Source organism: Pan troglodytes, chromosome 8 (assembly GCF_028858775.2).
Source record: "Pan troglodytes isolate AG18354 chromosome 8, NHGRI_mPanTro3-v2.0_pri, whole genome shotgun sequence".
Lineage (NCBI taxonomy): Eukaryota > Metazoa > Chordata > Mammalia > Primates > Hominidae > Pan > Pan troglodytes.
In genome coordinates this window covers 26,351,511-26,363,871 of record NC_072406.2, presented here as the reverse complement: position 1 = coordinate 26,363,871, position 12,361 = coordinate 26,351,511, and the positions used below count along the sequence as shown (strand labels likewise).

Genomic DNA, 12,361 nt, shown 5'->3' with positions numbered 1-12,361 from the left:
GGTAACCTTTAGGTCCAGTGGGAGATTTATTTAGTGTGCTTCATCCTGGAGTTTTCCTCGTTTCGGTTTCAGTTTGTAGATCACATGGATAGACCGGAGATAAGTTTTCCTAAGTCAGACACACGTGCCTGTACCATATTTTTGTTTATTATTCGCAGTTGGAACTCAAAACAGACAACAACCCCCAATTTCCCTTATATGCTCCCAGCGAACTGCTGTCTCACGAAAGAGAAATAAAAAGAAAAAAGTGCCCCCAAAGACTGTGGAACCTCTTACTGTGAAACAGAAGCCCAGTGGGTCAGAGATGGAGAAAAAGTCGGTGGTGGCCTCTGAGCTATCTGCTCTCCAGGCAGCCGAGCACACCTCCCCGGAGGAGAGCCGCGTTCTAGGATTCGGCATTGTTCTGGAATCACCTTCCTCAGATGTAAGTTGCCATTTTCTGGCTGCTGACTCTAATGCTATGTAACTTTTGGGAATTTTATAGTATTTATAGATTTCCCTTTTGACAACTAGAGAAACTTGCAGACTATATGTGGGAAAGAAGAAAAGAAGACTGGTAATAATTTTCTTGTCTGGAGTTTTCTTTTCTGAAAATGTGATGCCTTATTTATTTAGACAGGTTTCCAGTCTTTGTCTCCGAAAGGAGGAGGGTGATGGCGTAAATAATCTGCTCACTAATTTCTTTTGCATTTTTAATTTTGCAGTGACAATTTTCAATTTCCTTAGTGTAGAGACCTAAAAGAATATAATTAAATCCTTTGTAGATGGGCATAAATGAACAGGACCATACAGATAAGGTCACACCTTTCTGGAAACACAAACTAATAATAAAAAAGGAGCAGTCATGCTAATTCTATTTTATAGATGCAAGCCACACTGCTAATTAGGTGGCAGCGCCATGCCATTTACTCCATGTAATGATAGGTTAACGCTCTGCAAAGGTTTTTCTATTTTAATATCATAGCCAGAATGTTGCCGCAGTCCAGAATGTTGGATGACATCTGAGATAACCATCTGACTTGCTATTTTACATTCATAGGACCATAAACGAATGTGTTTAATAGTGCACTATATTTGCAATTGCATTTCTATTTACAATGTCTTTCTCTAAGTATGTTTGTGTTGTGAACCTTAACTTGTTGGGAGAGTTCTTAAAATAAACAAGAATGGGGGATCTGTTCTTATCAGATTGCATAGGACGAGAATCCTGCTGCGAACTCCCGCAGGCCTGTATAGGATTGGAGGTTGGCCATACCTTTTAAACTTTAAGTAGGAAACAAATTGCTTTTTAAAAAAGTTTTTAAAATTTTGAAAGAAATTGTGGGAAGACAGTTTGCTAGGGTATATCCACATTGGGTTTTTAACAAAGGGAGGGGACAAAAATCATCATCTTGTGACTTTTTTAGATTGGAAAGTTGTTGGAACTTTTACCTAATTCTCGGTGTTAAAGGTTCTTTTTTTTTTTTTGAAATCTATAAACACTTGCTACAATTGTTAAGAAGTTCATCTAGTCTAAAAATTTAATTTTAAAACATCATTAATGATGATAACGTTCTATGCTGGACCAGTCAGCTCATGCAATGATATCATATTGCTATTGCAACTAGGGCCCTGAGTCAAACCCCAGGTAGATCACATATTCGGAAACAGAGGTAAATTATTCCTCAACACAAAGTACATTCGGTCCTTAAATCTTCTAAGCATTTTTTTTTTTTTTTTTTTTTTAGACAGAGTCTCGCTGTGTCGCCCAGGCTAGAGTGTAGTGGCATGATCTCCACTCACTGCAACCTCCGCCTCTTGGGTTCAAGCAATTCTCCTACCTCAGCCTCCTGAGTAGCTGGGACTGCAGGTACTTGCCACCACCCCCGGCTAATGAAAACTCAGTTAGCTGTTGATTGTCTTGGAAGAATAACATGCTTCTAAAGAAAAGTGAGGCCAGGCATGGTGGCTTACCCCTGTAATCCCAGCACTTTGGGAGGCCAAGGTGGGCAGATCAACTGAGGTCAAGAGTTTGTGACCAGCCTGGCCAACATGGGAAAACCCGTTCTCTACTAAAAATACAAAAATTAGCTGGATGTGGTGGCACATGCCTATAGTCCTAACTACTCGGGAGGCTGAGGCATAAGAATCACTTGAACCCAGGAGGCAGAGGTTGCAGTGAGCCGAGATTACACCACTGCACTCCAACCTGGGTGACAGAGGGAGATTCCGTCTCAAAAAAAAAAACAAAAACAAAAAAACAAAATCATAGGATTGGGCAAGTGGCCCAGTGTTGCTAGAACAGCTGTCTGGCCGGCATTGGTAAAAGTAGGGTGGGGTGAGAGAGTGAAAGTCCAGGTGAGGCCTTCAGCCTTTTATCTGTGGGCAGGAGGGAGCCATTGCAAGTTTCCAGTAAAGGAAGAATTGTGCCTGAATCTTAGAACCGTAGCTAGAACAGCATGCGGCTGACAGAAAGATAGAGATAGCCGGAGGAAGATGCATGCAGCCTGCCAGGCAGGAGATCAGGAGGGCTAGACAGGAGCAGTGAGCCCCTGGAGAGGAGAGCATGGAGAGACATTCAGGAGGGACATGGGGACTGAGTGGGAAGTGAGCCCTGGATTCCCATCTGGGAAACTTGCTGGGTTACAGCTGCAGCTGAGACTTCAACTGAGACGCGGAGAGCAAAAGCAGTGCAGGCTTTCAGCTCTGGATGGGAAGGAAAAGTGAATTTCATATCCTCAACACGTTTGCTAGACACCTCGAGCACAGGAGAAAGATTAGCACTGGAAACGATGAAAAGTGACACTGGAAACCCGTGCTTTATCGCTTTTGTAAATATAAAAAACTTACAGTGTATAGAGTTCCCTTTTTGCGTTGTGACTCGTAGTGTCACCCAAATGCCAATGTATATACCCATGGCACAAACACAAACATAAGGGCCCACAAGGGGCTGTCAATCATGGCAGATCAGCCACTGTCTTCAAACTGATAACAATAGTCCCTACTCAGATGCAGAAAAACACTAAGTTCTAATCAGAACCAACCAAAATGTCAAAAATGGCAGAGTGTTGTGAGCATCAAATGAGATAGAGTATATGGGAAAATCCTGTAGCAGTGCCTGGCACATAAAAGGTACTCAGTAAATGTTATTTGTTTAATCTGCGAAGGAGGAAACATCTGCATTTGCATTAAGCACAATATACAAAATAAACTTAGGAAACATTAAGTTTAGGACTTAGCTTTAAGGAGAGCCCCCTCCTCAATTTCACTGCAGTTTACTTGTTTTTTCCTGTTCCTCCTCTCTGTACCCACCTACTCCCCTTCAAGGCTCTACTGTGATTTGAATGATCCTCCTGGATAGAACTTCTATACTGTTTGGTAAATATACAAACAGTATATTTTGTAAATAGTTTGTAAATATACAAACAGGATACATGTTAATGCATCCTTCCACCCCAGCTTCTCAAGAGCAGAGACTGTGATTAATAATAATAATAATAATAATAATAATAATAGTAATAGTATTCATGCGCCATCTTTGAGGTATTCTTCTTATCCGCTTTCTATGGGCAGCTTGCACAAGTTCACACAGCCAAGAAAAGTGGAGTGTGTCCTGCAACCCAGGTCTGTCATCTGCCCTTGTCCACTGCGCAAAGGACTTGCGGGTGCCCATTCTAGCCCAATGCCTGTGCGTGACGAACACTCAGTCACTGTGGAGGGGATGATTATCATATGAAAGAACTGAAAGTTTCAGCTGTGGCAGTTGTTTCTGTTTACTTGGAAGTTTCTTGGGGAGAACTTCATGGGTCAGGGAGCAGGCTCTTAGGTCAGGCTGCCTGGGTTAGACTCTCAGCTGTGTGACCCTGAGCAATGAACCTGACCCCTCCCCACTCCATTTCTCTCTGTAGAATGGGGATAGCAAGTGCTTCCCTCCTGGGATTGGCCCATTGGAGGAATTAGATGAAGTCATCCCTGTGGAGCACTTAGAACAAGGCCTGGCCCATTTTAAGCACTCAATAAATATTAGTTCTTTTTTTAACCTTAGCATTCTTACCTCAGTGTCTTTATGGGAATAAATATTTTAAAATAAAACTTATCTATATCTATCAGTAAAAAAATACACGTGAACAAATAGTGTTTTTAGAAAGGGAATAGCCTGGAATATTTCTCTTTTGGGCAGGATTATTTGACCCTTTTAAAAGTAGCACATTAAATAAAATTCAAACCTCAACTATACACAGAAGCAGACACCCAAAACTAAATTTCAGATCTAAATACAGTATTTAGGCCAGGCGCGGTGGCTCACGCCTGTAATCCCAGCACTTTGGGAGGCCAAGGCGGGCGGATCAGGAGGTCAGGAGATTGAGACAGTCCTGGCCAACATGGTGAAACCCCGTCTCTACTGAAAATAAAAAAAAATAGCTAGGCGCAGTGGCACATGCCTGTAATCCCAGCTACTTGGGAGGCTGAGGCAGGAGAATCGCTTGAACCCGGGAGTCGAAGATTGCAGTGAGCTGAGATTGCACCGCTGCACTCCAGCCTGGCGACAGAGCAAGACTCCATCTCAAAAAAAAAGAAAAAAAGAAAATACAGTATTTAATTCTTTCTTCATGAGTTCACAACCCAATACTCTACCAATACTGAGAGAAGACAGTTGTTAATTTCTTATGGTCGCTGTTTTTCAAGATTATATATATTGATTTGTGTTTTTCAGGGCAGATATACATGGCCTAAGTTTGTTTTGTTGTTGTTGCTTTTCGTTTCTTGTTTTTCAGCTTGGTGAAACAATCAGATTAGTTTTTAACAATATTTTAAAATAATTTTTAATAATAGGAAATGTTTTTCTATCTGTTGTAGTTACTATAAATAGTCTCCAGTAATACTAGATTATGCCAGTTTAAAAGTTTTCAGAAGATAAATTGTGGCTATTCATCAGAATATCTGTGTTGGAAATCTGCTTGCTTGCTTTTTTTTTTTTTTTTTTTGTAATTGAGACAGAGTCTCACTCTGTCGTCCAGGCTGGAGTGCAGTGGCATGATCTCGGCTCACCTCCAGGGTTCAAGCAATTCTCCTGCCTCAGCTTCCTGAGTAGCTGGGACTATGGGTGCCTGCCACCATGCCCAACTAATTTTTGTGTTTTTAGTAGAGACAGGGTTTCACCAGGTTGGCCAGGCTGGTCTCGATCTCCTGGCCTCAAGTGATCCATCCGCCTCGTCCTCGCAAAGTGCTGAGATTACAGGTGTGAGCCACCATGCCCAGCCTTGAAATCTGTTTTCTTAACATCTTCTTAGCCCAATAGAAGATAAAGTGATCCACTGGGATCAAGTAAAGAAAACCAAGCAAATGATTTTTTAAATTTACTCATTGACACATTGAAATTGAGGCCATTGGCCAGGCGCGGTGGCTCACGCCTGTAATCCTAGCACTTTGGGAGGCTGAGGCGAGTAGATCAGCTGAGATCAGGAGTTCGAGACCAGCATGATCAACATGGAGAAACTCCATCTCTACTAAAAATATAAAATTAGCCGGGCATGGTGGCACATGCCTGTAATCCCAGCTACTCAGGAGGCTGAGACAGGAGAATCGCTTGAACCTGGGAGGCAGAGGTTGCGGTGAGCCAAAATCGCACCATTGTACTCCAGCCTGGGCAACAGAGCAAGACTCCGTCTCAAAAAACAAAAAAAAAAAAAAAAGAAGAGAAATTGAGGCCGTGTATGCCTGAGAGTGTAAGTTCCAGCACAGGCTGCAGGAGTTCAGATCTTTGCTTCATCGTGTATTAGCTGGATAATCTTAAACAAGTTACTTCACTTCTCTGAGCCATGGTTTTTGCATCTGCAAACTGGGGATAATAATAGTAGCCATTTCATAGGGTGAAAATCAAATTAGAAAAAATCTGTATGATATGTGTTAGCCTAGGGCATGGAATATAGTAAATAGCAAATAAATGTTAATTATATTGCTGTTTTCCAGGGCATACTGAAGTGTGTGAAATAGTCCCTGCCCTTGAAGGAGCACATGAAGGAAAATTCACACACAGTAATTATAATAGCGTAGGACATCAGCTGTGGTGCAGGCAGTCAGGTCACCTGGGAGCCTGGATAGTCTCTCAGAGTGGACATCTTGGAGGAGCCATTTCAGTGGCCTTAGGAGAGAAGCTAAATTGCAGTGGTTAGACTCTTACGTATTGTACATTTTGGCTCAAATATCTTTAGCATAAATCAAGCCCTAGTCTTCAGAGTCATTAATTTATTACCTGAAGAAGGAAAAAGCTAAAAGCATCTCTAAAAGACGGGAATGTCTCATTATGCAAGTACATGGAGAAAATTTCAAGGGACCAAATTGTATCCTCTTCTAAAATTAAATGCTTAGCTCTACCAAAATATTGTCAACTAAAAATGTCTATAAAGAATTGGCTGTTGGATGACTTCTTTTCATTTTTATCCCATTCAACATTCACTATAGGCTATCGTGTAAACTGCACCTACTTTTAGATAGGACTTTTGGCGGAGCATTTTTTGCTTAATGAAAAGAGGGCAGCCTCCTTCCACTATGAGCCTTGACGTAGGACACGAGCATGCTTCTGCCCCATCCACACTGCGGCTCAGGCCCGCTGTGTCCCCAGGCCACATCTGTTCTGAGCTGCTCAACAGGAACAGCCATGCTGGTGAGCATCTAGTCCCACATGCTCTTGTGGCTACCCTCCTCATGGGCTATGTTCTCAGCATAGCACTTAATAAATGACAGGCTGCACATGTTGGCTCCCGCCTATAATCCCAGCACTTTGGGAGGCCAAGGCAGGAGGATTGCTTGAGGCCAAGAGTTGAAACCAGTCTGGGCAACAAAGCGAGACCCCCCTCTCTACAAAATACATAAATACATACATTTTAAAAATTTGCTGGGCAGGGTAGCACATGCCTGTAATCTCAGCATTTTGGCAGGCTGAGGAGGGAGGATCACTGAAGGCCAGGAATTCAAGACCAGCCTGGACAACATAGTGAGACTGTGTCTCTACGAAAAAATTTTTATTTAAATTAACTGGCCACACACTTGTAGCCCAAGCTACTCAGGAGGTTGAGGTGAGAGGATCACTTGAACCCAGGAGTTGGAGGCTGCAGTGAGCTGTGATCCCACCACTGTACCCCAGTTTGGGCACCAGGTTGAGATCCTGTCTCTAAAAAATAAAAATAAAATTTAAAAATAGAAAATAAATGATAATAGTGATTCTTGCTATGTCCACCTGGGGCAGACCTGAGTTACAGGAACATTTAGTTTTTATCAGACAGAAGCATATCACATTTATGAACAAAATTAAATCAATTATGGGGGAAGTTTGTGTTTTAAAATTTCTTTTCTTAAACTGAAGCACATTTTCCTCAAAATACATCTAATATACTACGAAATAAACACAAGAACAAAAGATCATTGTATATAGTGGTATGGACATAGACTAAATTCACATCCTTTAAGCACTCTTATGAATCCTGTTATAGGCTTTTCAGCCCCCAATCAGTTAGTCTTGTTCAGCAGGATCCTGCCTCTTCATCTGTAGTTTTCTTTCAGCTTTTGGTCCTGAGCCAGCCTGAGACTGACCAGCCAGCCCAGCCCCCCAAATCCCCACCAGCATATGACCTCGTCCAAACTGCCCTGTGCACGTGCCTGCAAAGGTGACCCTATATAATACACAGAATCTGTACACTATTAATCTGCCATTGAAAATCTGGGGTTAATGCCCAGTATGATTATTTGTGCACTTCTTTTAACCAGTGACCACATGTAGCTTTTTATGTATCTTACTGTAATTTACTTATTAATACCTTACTAATACCTTATATAAAATAGCCTATGATAGAAATAGTCCCTCGGTGGTTAACTAGCATGATCTCCTAAAAATTGTCTTACTTTGTATTTTTTCGATTATACAGGGGAGTCGCGTGATGTGCTTATGGGGACTTGGGAGCGTAACGGGGCAGAGGGGTGGGGAAGGAGCATCTTCATTTACCTAGTTAGGAGATTCCCCAGCCAAACTAGATCTTAACCCCAGCTACTTCTAAGCAAAGGGAGACCACAGTTGAAATGCAAAGAAACAAATTTGTGAAAGTCCACAGGCCTGGATCCAGGACATTTTCAAGAGTGTTGGTGACTGTGTATGCAGTGTATGCAATGTTTGCCTCCAGAACTTCACCCAGTGTGAGATGAATAAGGAAGAGTCAGCATTTGATACATTGTTGTACTAAGTGGCCAAGGTGCCTAAAATAGGCAGGACATAGATGAAAATCCAAATTTATAGTAGGAATTCAGACTCCCAACTCTTAAAATGATGACTCTAAGTGTCTTAAATCCTGCCCCAACTTTAGATTGTTATTTTGAACTGTTCGTTTAGACATCATCATTTTAAAATCATATTCAGTAATCACTAAAATCTGTAAATTAACATATTCGCTTTCTATTTTGGCTTGAGTATCAAATTGTGAATCTGTCAAGAGAAGTCTAGTTTTCAAAATGATATTCATTTGGAAGAGTGTTGGTTTCTGTCATAGCTATCAGTAAGCAGAGAGATCTCATTTAAACTAGAGTCAGTAAACTAAGAGATTTCAATGATACAATTAAAGAAAGAGCTTTATCCTGTTTTTAAATATACGTACAAAGATGTGGATCATTATGTGATAGTAATCCACTGTGATTATATTTATCAAATGGAGGAAATAAAAAGATTTCATAGTGAAAATGTGAGATTAGTGAACGTCATCTTTTCTTCATGTTTCAGAAAACAAAGCTGCCCTCTTTTGTTCTTTTAAGGCGTTGTTGCCTTGCGGCATCTGGCACACGTAGATAGCACTGGCGCTTGTTCACTCCTGGCTTAGAAATCTGAATAGGAGACAGGCCGAGAAGAACAGGAAGGACAGAGCCCAGTCACCTGTGCCCCGGCTGCCGCTGCCACCACCGCCTCCACTAATCAGACTACTTCCTTCTTTGTAAGGTGCTTGCAAGGGGGTGAGTTCATGTTCCTTGATCTGGAAAGAACAGTTCAAAATAACAGTATTTGGCAGTAGAAAGTGGAATGGAAAGCAGTGACAGCGTCTGCATTGGAAGTCTCTTAGCTCTGCAGAAACTTCCAGATACTTAGTTGTTAGGAGTTGTGGCAGATACCAGAAACAGCGGCTGTACCTGTCTCCTGAATCCTGCCTTCAAGATCCTGTTAAAACACTGTCCTATCCCCTCCTGAGCCCCAAGAGCCCCCTTCCTCCCGCACCCCCAGCAGCCAAGTCCTGCCTGATGCTGTCTCAGACAGCACTTGCTCCGTTCTTTCTCATGTTTTATCACGTTCGACTTTATAGGATAGGTATTTGTGCATATGTCTTGCCTGCAGAACCAGCCTTCAGATTCCTACACATGGAGGGGGCTCAGTGAGTAGGTATTGAAACAGCTGGGTCACTGTTCTCCAGGTCACCCAACTCCTGGAGGTACCACATGAACTGTTAGAAGACACAGGTGTGCTGAGCACAGCGTGGCAAACTTTCAAACCCACTTTCTTTATACAGGGATAAAAGATCTGTGAATCAACACCAGTCATTTTAAATGAATTCTTACATATTGTTTTGTTTATTCTAACAAATATCTATTGGGCAGTCAATGGGTGTTTGACACTCCAAATACAAGAGTCCTCATCCCAATGACAAATGCAAACTCCCAGCTAAGCAAATGCTGTGTGAAAAGTGCTGTAAACAGAGTTCTTAGAAACAGTGTGAGCACATGAAGAAGGGAGTGGCCAGTTCCGCCTGGTAGCTCATTCAGGTCAGTGTTTTTCAAACTGGGGTCCACGTTCACAGGATGAATCAAAGGGGAAGTCTCAGAGGTCAGCGTTTTAAGTACCTGTTTAATGGTATCAGAATCAAACTGAGATTATATGAGTAACTAGTGTCCTTCCCCTTCCTCTCTTGCCATTAAGAGTGTCTGAACCACCCTAGATCCTCAAATAGCTGTGATTAGCTGCTTCTAAGATAAACTTGGATTTTTTTTAAATGGCTTTCAAATGATACAGGAGCACTTAGCCAAAATCCAAGATCAGTTCATTTAGAACAAAAGTTCTAAATGCAGCATAGGATGTGCAAAATAAAACTCTGGTTATGAATAAAACTTCATCTTAGATTATGATGGTAAAATTCTCTCAATCCTAATAGTGTCTACATTGAATCATTCAACAAAGACTTATTGAGTGCCTGGTATGTACCACCTCTGTTCTGGGAACTAGGGATGCAGCCTCCAGCTCAGACAACCTCCTCTGGAGACCTGGAACCAGCAAGCAGCAAGATGCAGAAGTTAAGGGGAAAACCTGACAGTATAGCTGTGCATGGTGATATTCACCAAACATTCAGAGACCAAACATGGAATGGCAAAGTGGAGCAGAAGCATGAGATGACTTTCTGGATATTCCAGTTAAAAGTTCTATTTCGGAGGGACCAGGCCCAAACTCCTTCCTGTGTCATCCAAAGAATTTAAGCTATGCTCTGAGCCCTGTTTACTTTGACCATAGGTGGGGTGACATGTTGAAAAGTGATAGGACAAAACCAAAAATAATCATTCTTACCATCCAGGAGAGAAAATTAATCCCGGATCCTCACATTTCTGATGTGATTAGAAACTGCAAAGCAGGGCCAGTTTTGCAGAGTGATGAATACGAGATCTAAGAATCAGCTTTGATAGCATGTCTTAATTCAGTGAGGTTTTCTTCAGACTTTTTTCCTAACAACAGTTTACCAATTGCATTTCTTCATATTAAAGTTATTATTTTACAGCTACCATGTCATAACCAACAAGAAACTAAATGACTTAGTAGTGCAGGTTATGACTAATGAACTTTCGTCTATTCCACAAGAAGTTATGGAGTGCCTGCTATATGCCAGATCCTAGAGATACAAAGTCTGAGCTTCAGGATCAGGGAGGGCTGCAATCTAATAAATAATTCTAATACAGTGTAAGAAATAGAATCATATGTCTGCTAAATGAACAGCAGGAACAGAGAGTTGTAGCCACCTCCATGGGCAGGAAGGAGTTAGGAGATCAGTTCATTTGGAAGGCTTTGTAAAGGAAAGGGTATGAACTGGGTTGAAAGCTTCAAAGTTGAGTTGTAAACCTCCTGGCATGCTGTTGGAGAAGGCGTGCTGAGCGCCGAGCGTGTGCGATAGAGTCCAAGTTGAAAGGCACCTTGGACGTCTTCTGATTCCGTATCCCAGTCAGGATATCCCTGCCAGGGAAGCAGTGTGCTAGCACATTGGTTTTCCAAGAGTGATCTGGGACATAGTTTCACATTTTCCTCCTAAAATTAGGGATGGGGAGTGGATTTAAACTGCCTGGGAAACCTGCTCATCATTTTTACTTATTTTACGTATTAGTTTACAAAAGTTTTCATTGGGGAAAAAAAATATCTCTGCAGCTAAAAGCCACTGGCATAGTAGAAGGAGCCAGGGGCCTTCTGGGTTAGCCCCGTATCTGTGTCCTTAGGGGAAAGAAATTAAGTTATTTAGTGTATGAGAAAGTGATCTGTAACTATACTGCACTGAGCACATTTGAATTATTTCTCAATCTTTTTTTTTATGATCTCTTTGGGCCTTAGTTCCTTTGTTTACAAAATGAGGATATTTCATCCAGAAGTCTCAACTCCCTGTTAGCTCTAGAATGATAGGATTTTGTGGTTGTCCAGCCTTCTCTTGGCTATTTTCTTTCCATTGCTTTTGACAAGGCTCAATATTGGAATTAGAGCATCTTGTTTCATAAGTTATAACTAGTCCTTGGTTTTATAAATAGCAGATCCTGGCACACAAAGAAAGCCAAGAGTGTTTTCATTTGTAGGATATGTACATTTCAGTAGCTAGTGATGTTTTTTTGTTGCTCATGTACCCAAAGTCAGATGCTTCAAATCTTGCTTTTAATGAAATATCTGTGTTCTTTTGGTAGCCAGAAGTACAACTTGCTGAAGGCTTTGACGTGTTTATGCCTAAATCTCAGCTGGACTCTATATTGTCAAACTACACTCGCTCAGGAAGCCTTCTGTTTAGAAAACTGGTGTGTGCGTTTTTTGATGACAAGACTTTGGCTAACTCCTTACCCAATGGGAAGAGGAAAAGAGGACTCAATGACAACCGGAAAGGACTAGACCAAAATATTGTGGGTGCAATAAAAGGTTGGTCTGCATCATTTCATTTTGTGGGTTCTTCGTTGAGCTTTGCCTTCATTCCGTAACGATGCAGCTGAAATTGTAGTAAACTGACTAGTGGCCAGTTTCATTTGCCATTGCCAATTTAGCCATTCACATGGCTTTCAGGTGTGAGCTCTGTAATTCACCACCCCAAGTACCACTAGAATTCATTATTCAAGGTAATGTTAA

General features: G+C 41.6%; 1 protein-coding gene across 50 annotated transcripts in view; it reads left to right on the top strand.

Annotated features, from left to right (window-relative positions):
• The window catches only part of BEND7 (BEN domain containing 7), an 87,815-nt gene that overhangs the window by 36,613 nt on the left and 38,841 nt on the right, over positions 1-12,361 (top strand). For 49 of the 50 annotated variants that reach the window (XM_016962656.4, XM_016962658.4, XM_016962667.4 and 46 more), the window contains 2 exons: positions 159-424; positions 11,932-12,157. In XM_016962656.4, the coding sequence (XP_016818145.1) occupies positions 159-424; positions 11,932-12,157 (492 nt within the window). The remainder of the gene's footprint in view (positions 1-158; positions 425-11,931; positions 12,158-12,361) is intronic. The other variant, XR_010146576.1, reaches the window with a different exon arrangement.